A 19,923-nucleotide genomic window follows, 5' to 3' on the forward strand; every position below is an offset into this window, starting at 1 on the left:
CCTCATTTGTTCTTAATTTTCCTCCCACCAAAATCTTTTAACTAATGTGCATACAGCAGGCACATAATTTCACACACTACCTCAAATGTTGTTGGTTAAAGGAACTCTTTTTATATGGACAGAGGACTGGTAGTTTTTGTAGGGAAATGTTAGCATACAGCTCAACCCTCTGTCCATTTTAAAGCAGTGTTCCCTGGTCCTTCTGGTCCTTGCTATTTCCATCCTTTTTACTTATTGGCATCTTTCCTCCTGTACTTTCTTTGACCAATTGTTCTGGTTTTTTGGTTATATAATAATGGAACTTCTGCAATGCAGTTTCCATTCCACGTGCCCAGTTGCTGAGCTACGTCCATCCAAATACAGGGAATTACTACAAATTTCCAAGATTTAACAGGCAAACACATTCCTTGTTCTAGTGACTCATTTCCTGATTTTTAGGAATGTTTTGCCAGATTGAAATTGGACTTGTTGTACATTAGAGGGGAAAAGGGGAGAATCCACTATGAAGAAGCACAACACTTCAGCAAAGTGGGGATATTTTTGGGGCTGCATCAGGGGAAGGGAGGACTAGGCATATCCACCAGATGCCACCAGATGGTTAATTAACTGAGTCAAGGAAACCCCAAAAGTAAGGCAAGTCTTACACAGATGTGAGGAATTCATAGCCAGATATGTAAAAATAAGCAATGGATTTATTTCCCCCATTGTTTGGGGGGGGGACGACACAGATTACTGGATCTTTCTGAGGTGAAACTTATAAATCAGTCAGTGAAACAAACAGCTAAGTGTGAAAAGATTTGTGAAGAGGACAGAGAATTTACAGAAAATTGGAATGATTTTCCTGTATTCTCGCTGTGGACAATAGGAACAGATCTTAATTGTAAACAGTTTCTTCAGGGTGGAGGGAAATCATCCAAAGAGCAGCAAGAGATTAAATTTCTCAGGTAACTGATAAATTAAAGATGAACAAATTTCTGAGTCAGGCTGTATTCTGTGGTTTGGGGAAACTTGCTACCAAATTCTGCCTTGGTCTTCAACTACATCAGGGGTGTCAAACTCACATTGTCATGGCGGCATCACGTGATGTATCGGGACTTTTTTCCCCTTCGCTAAACCAGGCGTGGGCATGGCTAGCGTGTGACGCATCTGGCCTGCGGACCAGAAGTTTGACAGCCCTGAACTACATGTATCACACAGCTTCATTCTTTTAGTGTGAGCACCTGAACTGGGAGAATGTTGCTCTTAATTTGGGTGTAGATATTCTCTGGTTCAGTTCTTCCATTGAAGAACTATGAAACTCCCATCTGACCTGGAAAAGGTCTGACAAATGTTTTGCTTGAATTTGGTCCAGTTTAGTAACAAGCAAGAGCTTCATGGAAGCCAACTTTCTGCTCTGAAGACTATCTAGATGTGTTGATCTGAAATTCCCAACAGCCCCCACTGGGTGGGGATGCTGAGAGTCACAGCCCAACATTAGGGTGCCAAGTTGGGGAAAGTTCATTCTGTCTATGGATTATAAAATTAACTGCAGAAATGGTGAAGCTGACAAGTCTGGTCAGAGAAAAACAACAACAAAGTTGGATTTTCTCCTGAAAGGCTGGAAACCTTATATAGACCATTTTGTTATAAGAAGAAAAAATTGAATTGATGATCTGGGGAACTGGGGATTAAACCCGGACAAAGAGGATGCAAAAAAGATGATAATTGCTCAATAGAAAGAGTGGCAGAAGACATAATTGTATTTTTTTAATTTTCTTTTTGTTAGTTTCTTTTTTCTTTTCTATACTTTGTGTGTTCATTCTGTGAACCTAGGTTAGCTACTAACTTGATTCTCACATCACACAAAACTTCAATATGGATATGTGGATTCAGCCATTATGGTTATTAAACAATGGCACAGTTTGGTATCAGTGCCTGCTTGCAGATCACATTAATGCAAAACTAACATAAGAAGGCTTAGTTCAGTATTCACTGTTTCATGTGATGTATGAATCCAGCAGCCTTATCAACTCTTGGGGTGTCTGCAATGTGAGTATATTTCCACATTATTCAGAACTTTTTAAATGGAAAGGTAAAAAATATGTCGATCTAGGTTCTAGTTACATTGCATATGGCATGAAAATTGCACGTAAAACTTTGTATTAGGGACTTACAATGAACGACTCTTACTTTGAAACTTTTTATAATATTTTTTTAGATTTTGTTAACCCCCATTTTTATAAATATTTATAGAGCTCTAACTTTATAAATAAATATTTATAAATATACCTATTATTCCTCCCTCCTCTTATTTTCAATAACAACCACCCTGGGAGATGGGTTGGGCTGAGAGAGAGTGACTGGCCAAAAGTCACCCAGCCAGCTTTCAGGCCTTAGGTGGGACTAGAACTCACAGCTCATCATCCTAAATCAAATTGACACTCTTTTGCTCTTACAAGGAACATGTTTTCATCTGAATAGTAAGAATGGTATTCTTTGACCATTGGAGAAGCAGCAACTGAGATTAGTCTTCACTATGAAAATGAATAGATATTTTGGAGGGGGGAAAAAACAAATTTTGTCTGTTTTTCTTTCAGCTGCAAATGGTCACAGCTAAGCTACTTGAAGGAATCGGTGTCCCATTTCAAAGTGGTTCCTTTCTGGTTCAGCCTTTCTGGCCTACATTTATAAAGCAGCAAGTCTTCATTCCAATTAGGAAGGAACCTTGCCTGGCTGGTGCTTGGAACTGAGATAAATGAAATTGTATGCCCATTGCAAGTCAGTCACATGGGACCTGATGGTGGGAATGACAATGAATCACTCCCGGCTTATCACCCAAATTGCTTTGGGTAACAAGATTAGATTTTCATAAATTGAAACTCCCCCGCCCTCATGCCTTCGTGGGCAGCCAGGAGTCCAGACATGACTGGATCTTGCACATACTTGGTTGTTAGCCAGCAAATATATATGTCTGGGTGAGGAGGAGGAGGAGGAGGAGGAATGATTTAGTTGACCAGCTTTGTACTGATGTAGGAAATAGATTTTGCTCTTCTTATTTAGCAATACACAGTTGCAGCATCAAAGAATACACAGGTTTGTAACCAAAGCTGGGTTTGTAATGGTTTCTAGTATTGGCTGGATTTATTTTTCAAAAATGTAATAGAAACACTGACACAAAACAGAGATGTTGGATTGGGAACTGAAAATAGAAACATGGCAAAGATTTCCAATTCAACTAGCATCCTGTAGTTTGTTTTAGTTATCCAGAGGACCAGGAAATAAACAGCATGGTTCAGTTTAAAGCAAAAGTGATTAATAAGAGATCTTGTGATATGTCAGTTGTTCTGAGTCACATGCAGTGAATTGATAAGAATTCTGATTGCAAAGTTTTAACTGTAATAAGAGCATATTAGGTCATTCCCATCTGAATTAGCTGCCAAAATGAAGACATTTGGGAAAGAATTTGAAGCTAAGGTTATATATCACTTTAAATTATAATACCCAATTTTGACTTCAAAGTCCAGCCAATTGTAATTTATTTAATAAACCATGGTTAGGTAAAACTTGGTTCAGCAGTATGGATGAATGCAGCTTTTCCATGAAAGGATGGTGAAAATGAAATCCAGGGCTCAGGGTGTACGCAGAAATATATCCCTACTAATATTGTAAGTGCATGATTTATTGAAACCAGGAAGGCGGTGAAATTAGTCTAGTCATCCAACCCAGCCATTACTACCTGCATTTTGCAATTGTGCAACTGAAATTTGACATCAAGAGGCTAAAATTCTATGATATAATTTATGTGCATTTCATTATACTAAAATATCCCCAGCATCTCTTACTTCTGTTCCCAATCTTGAAACCCACTCCCCAGCTGGTGGGGAGCTGGTGGGTCTCTACTGTTTACTTATTTTTTGTGCCCTTCAGTTATTCTTGACTCCAACGACTGCCTGGTCAAGTCCCTGCAGTTTTTTCAACAAAATCTGCTGCAACCTTTTTCTTTTCCTCTGGATAGACTCCTGAAATCATGAATTAACTGATTAGTTTGTGGGTTTTATTATTCTGGGAAGTCATCAGCATAAGCCAGTATTTCTCAACCTTTGCAACTTTAAGATGCATGGACTTCAGCTCTCAGTCTGCACATTTTAAAAGTTGCCAACGTTGTAAAATCATTGACATAGGTCCTGGGCTTTAATTTAGCATGATATGTGAATCTAGCTATTTGTGGCTTGATGAATGAACCATAGTTACAGAAACCATGACTTGGGATTGTACCCAGCTCTTGGGGGAGGGAATTAATATCATAGCATAAAATCATTTATTTTTTAATACATTCTTAATACTCCCTGGGCTTTCAAAATATTCTATTATTCTAGAATGGTAAGATTCTAAAATTTCACAAAATGGTAAAAAAAACCATCTTATTCTAATGGGCTTTTATCATGGACAATGGACTTAGGTTGCATCTGTAAAGTTATTGCATACTGTATGGTGTTTTATTTTTATTGTGTAAACTGCCTGCGTTGTGAGCAATAAGGTAGAACAGAGTGTATTGCATTTTGGATACATACCACCTTTTTGTTTCCATTTTGGAAACCAATATTTTAGGCTCAGTTAGCCTCCATAACTCCTTCTTTAATATGTTCAACCCACCCACTTGGCTATCATTGCCTTAATTTAAAACAGTTCTGGAGTGTGAACCTCAGACACATGTTTGTTTTCTGTGTTTTCATAGAATCACAGAACTGTAGAGTTACAAAGGAATAAGACTCATTCAATCTTCTGCAAGATCAGTTAACTAAGTAATAGCTATCCAGCCACTTCTTTAAAACCTCCAGAGATATAGAACCTACAACCTTCTTCATATATCTGAGAACATCTGCAATGTCTTCCCTCAGTCTTCTTTTCTTCAGACTAAACACCCAAAGTTCCCTCAGCCTATTTTCACCAGGAGTGTCAAACTGGAGGCCCACAGGCTGGATGCGTCACACACAGGCCATGCCCACCCCAGTGCCGCGAAGGGGAAAAACGTTGCAATACATCACATGACAGCAACGTGATGGCACAAGTTTGACACCCGTGTCATGGACAATCTTAAGATTCATCCCAAATACAATTACTTTCTTCCATATTGTAATATGTACCACATCATTGTACAGTCACACCCAGCACATAGCTAAGATATCATAAGTGAGGATTGCTTTCAGGTGACCAGGCATGAAAACATCCATAACAGAGGTTCCTTTTTTTCATCCTTAGACATGTATTTTTATGTCATTTTTCTCCACTTGACTAAACTATGATCGGTGCTCATTTACCATGCAGTGAAGATACCAATACTAGTAAAGTTTGACATTTTAAAACAAGCCATTAACACTTTTATCCAAACACATTCCAAAGTTTAAATAGGTTTTGCTAGCTGTGCAAATATTTATGACTCCATTTCAACATTTTACATTGAATCACCATTTGAAGTCAAAAGCAGGAAGTTATCATCAGCTGTTTTCATTTCAGCACTTTGTACTTTTCTCCCTCTTCAAGGGATGCTTCCTGATTAATAAAATCGTGTAAAAATGAAAAGTGTTCAGTGCTCCTATAAATCTGCTGGAAGACAAAGAGAAGCTGATTGAAACATGTCAGACACTGTGACATGCCAGTTACTGCAATTGGCTGTTACTGCAACTCTGCTGATAAGTAGTGTCAAATACTGATTGTTAACCTGTCAGACTCTGTCAAATGTTGACTACATCTTTGAAACCATCAAATGCTGAGTACTGTTAAACCATCTTCGGACTTTGGGATATTGATTGATAATAATGTTGGACGAGAAGCTTCAAATGCCAAAAAACCCCACGATATTCAGATATTATTTGCCTTCAGACAATCCATAAGAATATTATATAGGGTAGGGTAGAGTAGGGTAGGGTAGAGTAGAATAGAATAGAATAGAATAGAATAGAATAGAATAGAATAGAATAGAATAGAATAGAATAGAATAGAATAGAATAGAATAACAGAGTTGGAAGGAACCTTGGAAGGCTTCTAGTCCAACCCCCTGCCCAGGCAGGAAACCCTAAACCACTTCAGACAAATGGTTATCCAATCTCTTCTTTAAAACTTCCAATGTTGGAGCATTCTCAATTTCTGGAGGCAAGTTGTTCCATTGATTATTGTTCTGTCAGGAAATATCTCCTTTGTTCTAGGTTGTTTCTCTCCTTCTCATCTTTTGCTTCTTGTCCTGGCTTTGGAGAATAGCTTGACTCCCTCTTCTTTGTGGCAGCCCCAGAGATATTAGAACAGTGCTATCATGTCCCCCTTGGTCCTTCTTTTCACTAGACTAGTGAGAAGTTTCATTCCTTTTAATGTTGTTCATTCCTAGCAGACTAGGAGAAGTTTCATTCCTTTTAAAGCATGGGTGACATCACAACATGCATAGAAAGGGAGCTGAGCTTGCAGCGTGCTGGTGATTTCAGGATGATTAGGGGACTGGAGACTAAAGCATATGAAGAATGGTTACAGAAACCGCGCACAGCTAGTCTAGTAAAGAGAAGGACCAGGGGAGACATGATAGCGGTCTTCCAATATTTGAGGAGCTGACACAGGGAGGAAGGGGTCAAGCTATTTTCTAAAGCACCTGTAGGCCAGGCAAGGAACAATGGATGGAAACTGAACAAGGAGATATTTAACCTGGAAATAAGGAGAAACTTTCTGGCAGTGAGAACAATCAAGCAATGGAACAGCTTGCCCTTGGAAGTTGTGGGAACACCATCAGTTGAGACTTTCAAGAAGACTTCTATTTGTCAGAAATGGTGTGGGTCTCCTGCTTGGTCAGGGGGTTGGACTAGACGACCTACAAGTCCCTTCCAACTCTGATTATCTGTTATCTGTTATTATTTGCCTCCCCTGCAAACATCTCTGAAACTATGATGACCATTTTGAAAAGCAAATTCATTCCAGCAGAAATTAGTGAAGAAACTTGAAAACAGATAAATAGTTTTTGAGGATCTGAGTGTTTATACTGCTTGTCCAGAGGGTGATGACCCCTTGTTGCAACATACAGCTCGTCTTTTTCAGGCTGTCGGTTGCAGCAGTAAAGAGTTGCAATCAGTGCAGTGTTAGGCAGTAAAGAACCACAATTTCTGTGAAAGCCTCATTATGTCTCACTGGAGCAAAGTGGTTTGAGGTTTACAGCCATAATTGAAGAAAACTGGCTGTTGCACAAACTCCTGAGACAATTATATCAGTGCTGGCAGCCCCTTAGTGATAGATGAGTGTTTTCATTTGGTTCTTGAAACTGATAATGCTTATAGGAATGTGTGAAAAAAAAATATTTATTTACCAAAGCAAATCTCTGCATTGCTCCCTTTTCCCGCTGTCTAGATTCCCAGCGCGTCTGTGTTTGTCTAGACAGAAAATACAAAGAAGCAGGCTGTGTCACTTCCACGCAGTATCTGAACCTGGGCCTGCAATATATTCAGGAGTAAAAATTATGCTAAATTAAATTAGTGTGACCTTACTTTGCATTTTGAAGCCACATTTGCCTGTCTCATAAAGCTTGTTTCATCCATCATCTTTCCCTGGGGAAAATTGCAGGGGAAAATGGAATGAGGTCTTCTCTAATTGAAAAGTGGCAATGATTAGGAACCCAAATACATAATGTGTCTTTTTACAAAAAGGTGTGTGGGTGGTGGGTGTGCATTTGTGCCTATATCTCTCATACATTCATGTGTGCATGCACGGACACACACGCACATGCACACACACACACACACACGCACACACACGCACACACACACACAAAATATGAATGAACTGAATGATAATTTCATGCAATTATTTTCATTTCTCACAAATTTGCTTTCTTACACAATAAATGTTGCAAAATGCTATTGGGTTGATTTTGGAGGGAAGGCATTATTCTGCCCATTTGTATTTAACTAGTGGTCCACATTAACCACAGACCAGGTGGATTTGGCCCTTGGCGTACCACAAACCTTGTGAAAATATAATTAATGAAAATGAGATGGAACAGTCAAAAAATCAGTTCTATCTTTTCCGTGCTTGTAAATTATAACCTGAAGGGGTCTTTGTATATGTGTGTTGGGGGGGTGGTATTATCTTTCTGGTTCTGAGTTCTTTGCTTTTGAAAAAGATTCACCCATCAGTGTAAGATAGAAGATACACTAAGTTGTTGAATATTTTAAATAGAGAGTGAAGCTACCACCATTGTGTAACATGAGACCAATTCATCATGGAAGAAAACAGTGAAGAGAGGATTGAAGCTAAATAATGACAGGGAGAGTCTGTGGATATAGTCCCTCAGCAGTTATCCAGGCATTTGTCATGAAAGAGCAACAAATTATTAGTTATTATATTATTATTGTATTTACTTACAGGGACAGGATTTTGCAAGATTTTTCTTCCTCAGCTGTCAAAACAAGTTAGCCAGGCTTGAATATGATGCACTTTCCTTCAGGGAAACATTCACTACCCTGCTAAATCTACCTAACTTGGCAAGTAGCCACCAAACATGACCCTGTGGGATGATTGACATTGTTTGCAATCCATATCAATCCTCTTCTTCTCCCAAAGAAGTAAAATTTACAGTAGTGGTCTTGGGGCTTAAGACATTTTCCATGGGCAGCTGAAGGCTATTCATTTGTTCACCAGCCCTATGGAACATTCTTCTCCTGGAAATTCAACAGGTCCCAATTGTCTTACCCTTCTGGAAAACACATAAGATCTGGGTTTTCCCCCAGGTGCTAAGATAGGATGAGGTCAGAATGAGATGAGAATGTTCTACATTGCATTAGTGTGACACATCATCAAGTGTGGCGGTTGTGTCACTTTTTCTCTTTTTGCTTTTATTGTCCTTTTGTTTTACAAATATTTAAAATAAAATACAAAATATTCTAGTAAAAGCTTAAAAGACTTAAGCTGTCATGAATCACAGGTCTGGAATCATTGATTTGGTTTGATTTTAGCAGATTGTTTATATTTCAAAACTAAACTTGGAGTTTGTAATTTCTAGGGTTTTCTTTTTTAATGTTGATCTCTTGTGCCTCGCCTTTTATTCTAAATGGGTGTGTATTTAGAAACACAGTCATGTATAGAAATATATTAAGACCAGAAACTAATCAGCAATGTTTACTAAAACAAAATTTTGAAAGAGGTTTCATCTAAGGACGCTTGTTTATACTCTTAACTCATCACTCTTTTTGTAAATAATGAATTCAGACAAACACATTTGGATGGTGTCTGAATAGGGAAGTCACAAAAAGGCTTGTTCAGCATTATGTGTCAGATTACAGTATGGAACAGTATTATTGATCTGATGATAATTTAGTTCTAGAACTGCTAGAATTGTTAAAGCAAAATATCAGTTATTTTTTAATCAAGTAGTCAGTTGGTTATTGGCTTTTCGTATCTTTATTCTGGAATCCAGTAACATTTATATCACATTCGGAGTGTAAAATTACAGAACTTATTTGAAAGTGTAGTTTTTCATCAATTTATTCCTTCCTTCACTGCTTTTCAACCTTTTTGGCATTTTGAGTGTAGGATAGTTATTAAAATCAACAATTTGAAAGCAGCATCTCTTTAAAACGATCAGATTACATAACTTCATGTAAGCGGCACTATTAAATCACTTTTACAAAACATACCAGTGAGCTTAAGTAGTGACAGAATAATTAATATGCTTGGGTTAATACAGTTTTTAGTTAGAATTCAAACATTTCATTCAGCCTAATGTGCAGAACAGCACAGTCAATACATGAAAAATCAGTGCAGTGTTTCTCAACTTTGGCAGTTTGAAGATGTGTAGATGTCAGTTCCCAGAATTCCCCAGCCAGCAAAGCTGGCTGGGGAATTCTAGGAACTGACACCCACACATCTTCAAACTGCCAAAGTTGAGAAATACTGCTCTAGTGGGAGTGAAAAGAAGGATGTCATACCATGCGTGTTTCCTTAAATGCTCTTTCCACCCCTCACAAAAGGTTGCTTCACATCTGTGATCCTGTGATATCTCTTTTTAGCACATGAGCCAACCTATTTCCACTTCAACTCCTGTGATTCCAAAAACATTGCAAATTGTTCTTAATTTTAAATCCCCGAGGCCCGTTAAACTTCGGGATAGAGATACTTAAAAGGTCTTAAGCTACCGCAGAAGAGGTCGATCTAAGGCGCAGTCCTATCAGGATGTGATCATTTCACTCTGGTCTTTAATTGTGAGCAGAGGGGTATAAACACGGCAATATTTTTTACAGATCCCAAACCACAGGTGTTGTGGTGTAGAAGATCACAGTATTGAAGGAAAAACAGCACGCCTTTTTATGCATAGTTAGCCAATGTCTCCTTTGGGATTTTTTAGACTTTTAAGAATGGCTGCCATGGACATCTGTCTGGAAGTGAAGGGATCTAATATAGGAAATAGATAATATAAATAATTTTAAAAATCAAACAAGGAAAATGATCGTTTATTATGCATGAAATAGCAGCATATATATATTCTGCTGTCTTTGCATAAGGCTTGAGGGACTCTGCAATATAAAATGGATAAAATCTGCAAATTCACTGCATAACATGGTTTCCAAATAAGCAGATTTCCCCATTACTTTACATAATTTTATCCTCTGCAGAAAAATCCTCAGTTTTGACCGCCCTCTTATCACTTCAGAGGTGAGCAATGGGGCTAGGTTTCCTAATTCTGCCTCCTGATTTCATATACCCATTTGAAACAAACAAACTGGACAGGTTGGTTCTGCCTAGAGGAAGTGATCTTGCAGATTCCTGAGCACCCAGCCTTATAAACAGATCTTTGCATTGTCCCCAAAGACTATGGGAAGCCAATGCAAAATTGATGTCTTTAAAACTTGTACACTTCAACTCTCAGAATTCCTCAGGCAACAGGGCTGGCTGAAGAATTCTGAGAGTTGAAGTCCACAGGTCTTAAAAGTTGCCAAGGTTGGACATCCAGGCTGTACAGTATCTGCAAAACCAGTGTCATACATTACTGCCAGTTCTCAACCATGCATGAACAGGCCATTGCATTTTTGCAGTCTTTAAACAGAGCCCCATATAGAGTGTACTGCAATGGCAGAGGTGTACATTTGGAATTTAATTTGTGAGACTTGCCGGCTGTTGATTTTAATGGAAGCTATTTACTTCTGCTACTTATTCTGTATATCATTTACTTAATGTAAACCATCCGTGTTTGTTTTCCTTGCAACACGGTGCCGTTCCTTCTGCTAATGCTGACAAATGTTTGGAGGGTACATAATCTAAGTTGTCTAAGAATACCCAGTGGAAATTACGGGTCGTTGGTGTCTTTTTCTTTCCTTTCACTTTTGCATAATGAAAAAAGATGTGATCACAATATTAATCAGGCAACTCTAGACATGCTTTATATGTGTGTGTGTGTGTGTGTGTATGTGCGCGCGCTCAAGCATATATGTGTGTGTGTGTGTGTGTATGTGTATATATGTGTGAGCAGAGTATGTGACTGATGTATATTCACTCAAGGAGGGAGATACACAAATATACACACATACACAAATGGATGTGATTCTCCAAACATGCTTCACTCTTTTCCATATTAACATATCTTCTGCATATAAGCAATACCCTGAAATACCCAAAGGGCTGGATTTGCACATCAAGCTAAGCCACTCTTCCGTTAACCAAGATTAACATAACTATGCTTAGTATGTAGGGCAAAGCGGCTGCTTTAGGACTCCTGGTTTAAATGGGTCGGGTTAAATGGATCTCAGCCTTTGGGTTGTAAAATGGATGAGTTGAAGAGAAGGCACAAAGAACCCATTCCATGGACTACTCAGAGAATTTATCCTGCCCACCACGCCACCACCCTGTCTTAGGCACCAGGCAGAGGATCCCTAGTCCTCTGCAGCATTGGCTGTGTAGTGTTGCTCTGAAAAGCTGCGGCTGCTAGAAGATGTGCTGTCTATCTGCTACAGTGCCCAAACCTGTCTAGCACTTAGCCAGCTGGGAAGGGGTGAAAACAGCTAACACAAGGAGATTGTCATTTTCTCCCCCTCCCTTGTTGGGTTCCTGTGACCTTTGACCTCCTCCTGGCTGCCCTGAAACAAAAGGCCCAAAGACATCAACCTGGGGTCTTTTGGCAAGGCAGTGGCTGCTACTAGGCTGCTTACAAAAGGAGCCATTGAGCCCCATCCCCACCCACCCCCAGTCCCTCCTCAAGGGGATAAATATTTGAATGGAACAACAGCCCTGTGTGTGTGACCTGGCTTTGTTGTCACTCAGCCTAGTTGTGCTGCTCAATCCTGGACACCAAACGCAACCACCCTTTTTGGACATATATCTCATTGCAGGACAAAAAGAGAGGCCAACCCTCCTTCCCCCATTCTGCCACACCCCATTTTTGGAGTGGCTCTGTTTATATACAAGCCTTTCAGACAGTCCGCAGTGAGAGTTTGTGTTTGTGGATGGAGAGGGTGGGGAACAATGAGCGCACAGCATGATCCTCAGCTGAAGTGGAGAGGGGGCTAATACCCTCATTTAAAATTTGGGGAACGTCACCGAATGGCAAATTGTTTTATACTGCTGCTGGGTAGATTTGCCTCATTCCTTGGACTGCGGCAAATTAGACTTCCTTCGTGGGCAGCTCTCCCGCTACACCCCCCGAAGCACATGGGGGAAGAGAAAGTTTAACTTTCCCCAATCCACGATACGTCTGCTGCAATATGCCACCTGGGTAGGCTTGTGGTTTTTTTCCATAGGTGGTGATATGAAGGAAAGCAGTGGAATATCTAAGAATTAACAGATTATGTGAATGAGTTGATCCGAGCTATAGGAAGCATCTGTCTGAAATTTTTTTAAAAAATAGAGATGGGAACTAAAGCACAGGATAATTTGTAGGAGCAAGGTTTAACACCCCATTTCAGAAAGTGTAGCTTGCCTTTCTTCTTTTGGGTACGATATGGAGATGGTTTTCAGTGTCATTTGTTTGGCTTGCAATTTTTTTAAAACAGATTTGCATAACTAGATAGTTTAATCCCATGGATTTACATTTATCTGCAATGTGTGTCATACATGTGTGTGTTTGTGTGTGTGTGTGTGTGTGTGTGTGTGTGTGTGTGGCCATAGGAGATGTTTTATTGTACAAATAGCTTATGGGAGGTGATGATTTTTGCATGATGGTCATTTTATAGTTTTCATCCTGGACTGCTTTGAGACATATCTCATGATCACAAAAAAAGAGAGCAGACGACTTGCTTGCAATAAATTGAAACACAGACAAAGATCCCTTTTCAGGTTCTGTTTTCAGCTAGTTTGCCAGGAGAGAATCAGTGACGTTTGAATGCCAATTAATTAATGTAGTGCTAAATAAATGTTTTTAGAGAGCTAAGAAGGGGTGTCAAAAAAGTCAAGATGGCTGCAACAAGGACGTGATTGATGCCTCACTTTTTTTCCACATGTATCATGCACATCATGCAATTTTTTTTTAAAAAGGACAGAGCTTAAATTGCACAGCTTGCCACCTTGATCTTTTTGAATCCTAATTCCATAACTGCTGAACATACAATTCCCAATTATTTGGGATGCTTGCCGTAGATCTGTAGGTGCTTTAAACTGGCAGGACTGGCTGCTCCACCGTTACAAGCAGGTGTAGACTTATTTGCCCAGACTCTGTTTTGCTTTCATTGGCCCTGAACCTCTAGGATGTTAGAAGCAATTTTCAACATTATTTGTTCTTGTAGATAAACTAGGCTGGAAACTAGGGTGGCTGAAAGCAGTTTGTCCACAGACCAACCCAGTAAACTCCAATGCAAGTTCTGTGCCATTTCCAGGACAGAGGAATAATTTTGCCCTCCCAGGCCTTGAGGGAAGGCAGTGATGTCACAACATGTTCACAGGCCTTCTAAATGCAGGGGGAGTGAAATGTCAGTTGCTCAACCTTGCTAATTGTGGCAGTTGTTCTGAGGAATGCAGCAGCCAGGGGAAACCCTGCACTCAGCCAGGTGATAGGAGGAGAAGCAGCCTGCTGTTTTGTTGCTGTGGGGAGAGACCCCGGAAAAGGGAGGCCAGCAGGGCTGAAGTCTATGTCCAGTCTTAAAATAGCCAGCCTGCTGATCACGGGGGAGGTCCAGGGATATAGGGCTGGAACAGAACCGGTAGGGATCAAATTTTAAAGGCACTCGTGGCAGGCACTCACTATCATATGCCAAGTCTGGCTCACACAGTGCATATGGCAGCATTTATTTAAGACAGAGCTATTCTGTGCCCTGTGTACAGTATGAACTCTCTCACTAGCTGTATGTAACACGCAGAGGTGGTATTCAGCAGGTTCTAAACAGTTCTGGAGAACCGGTAGTGGAAATTTTGAGTAGTTCAGGGAACCGGCAAATACCACTTCTGATTAGTCTCGCCCCCATCTATTCTCTGCCTCCTGTGTCCCAGCTGATCGGTTGGGTCTTCTTTTGTTGCCCTGTACAGGAGAACGGAGCTGGAAAGCAGGTTAGTGGGGTGGGGAGGGAATAGGATTTTGCAGTAACCCTTCCCTCAGGAGTGGGGAGGGAGTGGGGATTTTACAGTATCTTTCCCCTGCCACAGCCATCAAGCCATGCCCACCAAGCCACGTCACACCCACCCAGCATGCCCACAGAACTGGTAGTAATTTTTTTTGAATTTGGTAATTTTTTGCATTTGGTAACATGTATGGACCTGCCTCCATCGATCTCCAGTACAGACTACGAAGCCACACGTTGCTCATCGGATAACAACTCTTAAAATGTAATTACTGTTTTAAAGAAGCAAGTAATCAAAATATGTACAGCTTTCCTATTACACTTCATCTACACCAGTGCTTCTCAAATTTGGCAACTTAAGACGTGTGCAGTTGAAGAAATTCCACAGCCAGCTGTTGGAAGAATGATCCTTCTGGGTTCAGTTCCAAGTGGGGAAAAAGACACTGGAAACACGGAGGCTGTTTGGAAAGATGGTTTAATGGGGGACAGGACCACGTGGCTTGGAGCTCCAAAGTGAAAAGGATGATCACATGCTTCGAGATGAAGGAAAAGAGAGAAGGAGGAGGAGGACTGAAAGTGTCTGGTTTTATACCCTCTGTTGAGATTTGAATTTGAGCTTGTATTGAGCTTGTATTCTGATTGGTTGTCAGGCTTCCATGGGGCCATGCAGGGGCAACGCTGTAGGCTGTCCTGAGTTCCAAGCTTGGTTGAGCCTTGCTGGATGATGAAGTAATGAAAAGGGCTATGGGCAATTGCTATAGCTTTACCTGGAGATCTTTGTTATGTAAAATATTCTGGCCCAGGCCTTAATGGCCTTCCCATTAACAAAGGTGGGGGTGAGCTTCTACTTCTGAAGTGAGTTCCTGCTTCTGGGTTTCTACTCTTTTTAGAGGAAATATTCTGCCTTTTTAATATTTCCTAGGATATTTCAATTTTCTAGGATAGGGGTGGGTGCTAACTTCCTACCCAGCCAGCTGGCCTTGTTGTCAATTTTGAGAAATATTGATCTGCACCAAACACGAGGCCAATTAAGATATGGACCTTTATTAGCTCCCTTGAACCTGCCATCTACAAGGGAAAGAGCAATTGCTCCATTCCACCTAGAGAACCATAAAACATTCATTGGGCTTCACACAGTCTTGGTCAGGGGTGGGATTCAAATTTTTTAACAACCGGTTCTGTAGGTGTGGCTTAGTTGGTGGGCATGGTTTTGGTCATGTTATTGGCTGGGCGTGGCCAACTCAATATCACTCACATCAAGGCACGCATCTGCTCGCCTGGCCTCTCATGACTGTGGGGATGCTGCATGAGCCATAAGTGTGAAAAATGGTCATAAGTCACTTTTTTCAGTGCCACTGTAACTTTGAATGGTCACTCCACATAAGCAAAGGACCAGCAAAGGAGGGGGGAAAAACTCCAGAGAAGTTCCAGAGACAGGAAGTCCTGCCAAGAATGTAATAAGGGTTAACAGAGAGGCAGTTTCTGTAAGCAACACCAGAATGTTTCCTTCCTGCCTTCCTTACAGGATTAGGCCAGTAATTTCTTCTAACAACCGGTTCTCCGAACTGCTTAGAATGTTAACAACCAGTTCTAGCAAATAGGTGCGAACTGGTAGAATCCCACCCCTGGTCTTGGTCCTTAGACAGGACAGAGTTTGATTGGGGCTGCATCTGTTTCCTCCGTGGACTAAACTGGAACCAGATATATCCATATCTGGCATCCGCGTCTGCCCTTCTGCATTTGTAATGGAAAACTTAGGGACTTATTTCTGCATAAGGGTTGTGTGTCTTCTCTCTCAGACCCTCCGAGTAGCCTGTTGTTGATTGCTCTTGTTTCCTTGACAGCTTTGTACATCTTCCTGTCCTCCTGCCTCCCTTTGCGAGGCACTTGTGTGCTAGTTCAGGTCATTCAAGCTGCCTATGCCAGCTGGCTGAACTGAGGCTTGAATTAAATTACGTCTGGAAGTCTGGCATGCAGAGACCCCTGGGGATCAGCTTGGAAGCCGCGGCTGCAGTTTCAGTGGTGGGCAAATGCCCGCGGGGGGGCGCTCTGGCTTTCCATTGGCCAGGCTGTTGTCACTCTGTGGATTGGTGCCATGTGAATGCTGCAGTTGACTATCTGGAAGGGATTTCTTGAAGCATAGAGAAAAGAAGGTGGGTGCAACGGACAGTTGGCCACAGTTGGGTTAAAAAAAAAAAGTCAAATGCCGCTGCATTTTTAAGGCTCTCTAAGTGAGGTGATAATGCTGTATTTATCCCAAAGGAAGAATGTCAGAATTAAAACAATCTCCTCCCCTGAATCTTAGACAATCCTTTAATAAATTTGAGATGAGGGGGAGGGGGATTAGCCTACCTTTCACTTTCAGATTAAACTGTGGACTTCCCTTTTAGTAATAGATGACACCTTTTGTTTGGTAAATTCAAAAATTCTCACACTTCCAACTTTTACCTTACTCATTTCCACTAGGTTGCCTTGATTTATTCACTGCAAAAGTAACTGTGATATTTGGGGGTGGGTGGGTGGGGCGGGGGAAGGGGAGGTAATTTTTTTTGAATTGCCAATTTGAAGTCGACATTCCAGGTAGTACTTTTTAACACTGTACGTTTAGTGTTACATGTTAGATGGCTTTGTTTTCTGGTTGAGAATCAGCGATCGGAAATTGCGGTGATGATTTTCGGCATATAGGTTGTTGTTGTTATGGTTGGTCACACAGGCAGCTAGAGGTTTAGACTGGATTTGGTATTTTTGTCATGGATTGCAGGGGTGTCAAACAAATGGCCCATGGGCCGGATGTGTCATGTTCAGGCCACACCCACCCCAGCTCCGCAAAGGGAAAAATGTCACGATATGTCATGTGATGGCAACATGATGCAGCGAGTTTGACACCCATGATGTATCGAGTCCTTCCCAAAGAGAAATAGGCAGATGTTGCTGTTTAAGAATATGAAAGGTTTTTAATCACAGGATATAAGCTCTTCCAAATAAAGGGAGCTTTTGCAGTGACTGATGGTGTATTTTGTATTACCAGTAGTCCTCAACTTATGATAGGTTATTTAATGAGCATTGAGAGTTGCGATGGACTAAAAAAATGTTATTTATGACTCATTCCTAAGTGATGACTGCCACATCAAGTCAGTGATCCCATGATGAAGATCTGGCAACTAGCTCCCACTTAGGACTGGTTACAACATCTACAATCATGTGACCATACTTTGCAATGTTTTTTGCCATTTTCTAGCAAAAAACCGGCAAAAATGTTCATTGGATAAAATGGGTTCACATTTACAACCATATGGTTCACTTAACAACCATGTGATTTGCTTAATGATCACTATAAAAATAGTGGGGGTCATGTGGTGCCTCTACTTAGGACTACAATAACTTATGAAATTTGTTCCCAGCTGTGGGTTGTAAGTCAAAGACTACCTATAATATTAATAATAGCCAGATGTTCAGACTGGATTTGGTACTTTGTCCACCTATCAAGTCCTTCCAATTTACTTGGGATAGGCAAAAATGAATATTTGATTGTGTTACAGATATCATCGCAGGATGTAAGCTGTTCCTAGTAAAGCTGCCTTTTGCAATTGACTGGTGGTGAATTTGTCAATGCGGATTATTATTATTATTATTATTATTATTATTATTATTATTATTCATGTGAAATCACTCTTGCCAGTTCTTTAGCTGGTGTTGGTTTCAAATGCATCAAGTTCTTCCCAAGAAACTAGGTGGTCATAATTCATCTGTGTACTGTAGTGAAGATCCAAGCAGTGGGGCCTTTTGTAATTGACAGATGAAAATGTTGTCAATGCACAGATTGTGTAACTGTTGTCCAATTTTTTTTATATGCCATCCAGTTTTCTGATAAATGATAATTTGCTGATAAATGATAACTGGCCATGGGTTCCCATGGCCAATTTATGCCACAATCTTTCAACTTCAATTTTCAGATTTTTGAACCTTTGTGATCTTTTCTAGTTCTTTGTCTTCTACTATCTTTTCGTATTGCCACATCAATTAGCCACACTTTCAGTTGATTTTAACTACTTTTTCAACTCTGTGTTCCCATCTATTTTTCCTTATTAGCACATGATAGTTTTTACAGATGTCCGTGTGATTAATTTGGCAATTGTGTTATGTTGTTGTTTATAATCATTTTGTGCAATCTTCTTGCATAAGCTGAGTATATGGTTGACTGTTTCTTCTGCTTCTTTGCACAATTTGCACTTTGAATCATTTGATGATTTTTCAGTTCTGGCCTTGATTGCAATACTTTGCCATAGTTTACTCTTGAGCCATCAAAATCAAGCCTTCAGTTTCTTTTTTTAATGTCCCAGTTGTAGGACATTGCCAGGTTTTATCTTTATCCACTTTCCCATCCGTCTTTGCAGAAACTGGCTATGCTGGCATTCTGTCTTATGATGATGTCCTTGCTGGCATTCTGTCTTATGATGATGATGATTTGCCACACAGTCGGCCAGGTGTTTAGACTGGATTTGGCATTTTTATCCACCTATCAAGTTCGTTGCGAAGTCTTAGGTTAGGCTGATATTGCCATTTGGTGGTATTGTCATAGGATGTAAGCTTCATTATTGTTATCATTTATTATTAATATTCTTTTCCCAGGAGGAGTTGTCTTACTTGATTAATCTTTCATACTTTGGAAGATTCAAATAATCAGTGGTGTCTTTGAACATTATCTCATGTTCCTTTTGCATGCAATCTCTTAAGGGGAGGTAGAGAAAGTTAAATGTATAAAAGCCATTTTCAAATCCTTTTTGTTCAGAATACTGCAAACTTTTAAACTCATGCTTCTTCTTTTGTTTTGTGACAACACAAAGAAATTGTTGCTTTGTGCCCTCATATAAAGCATCTACCCCGCGCTCTTCACTCAGGTGGCTTCCCTGAATAGTTAATGGACAGTAAAGCAATTTTCCTTATTCTCAAGCTTACACTTGAGAAAAGGCATGCCACACAAAGGGGAAATAATAGTAAGGTGCTAGTTCTTATGACTAATTGTTGTCAACAGCTACTGTTCTTTGCTCTTATTTATCTGTTTCTGGTTTGCATTGAGACCTGTTAAAATACAACCTTTGTCTCTTTGTCTTTCTTTTATAGCGGAATTAGAGTTTGTACAGATAATCATAATTGTGGTGGTAATGATGGTCATGGTGGTTGTCATCACGTGTCTGCTGAATCACTACAAACTTTCTGCAAGGTCCTTCATCAATCGGCCCAGCCAAGGACGGAGAAGAGAAGAAAACCTATCATCGGTAAGGAGGTTGGGAGGAGTGGGTGGGGCAATTCATTTTGTTACCAGTTAAGATTTTCCTATTTGTCAGCCCATCCAACCAATAGTGTCCCAAGCAGGATGGGGTGAAAGAGATGTCCAAAAAGGCAAAATGGTAAACGTAGCATCTTGAAGCTGCTTTGG

General features: G+C 40.3%; 1 protein-coding gene across 2 annotated transcripts in view; it reads left to right on the forward strand.

Moving 5' to 3' along the window:
- PMEPA1 (prostate transmembrane protein, androgen induced 1) overlaps positions 1 to 19,923 on the forward strand; it is a 74,881-nt gene that overhangs the window by 43,656 nt on the left and 11,302 nt on the right. For both annotated transcript variants that reach the window (XM_026697450.2, XM_026697451.2), the window contains exon 2: positions 19,608 to 19,762. In XM_026697450.2, coding sequence (XP_026553235.1) covers positions 19,608 to 19,762 — 155 coding nt within the window. The remainder of the gene's footprint in view (positions 1 to 19,607; positions 19,763 to 19,923) is intronic.

The sequence above is a fragment of the Pseudonaja textilis genome, chromosome 3, assembly GCF_049901715.1.
Source record: "Pseudonaja textilis isolate UNSWEBS1 chromosome 3, rPseTex1.2, whole genome shotgun sequence".
Taxonomy (NCBI): Eukaryota; Metazoa; Chordata; class Lepidosauria; order Squamata; family Elapidae; genus Pseudonaja; species Pseudonaja textilis.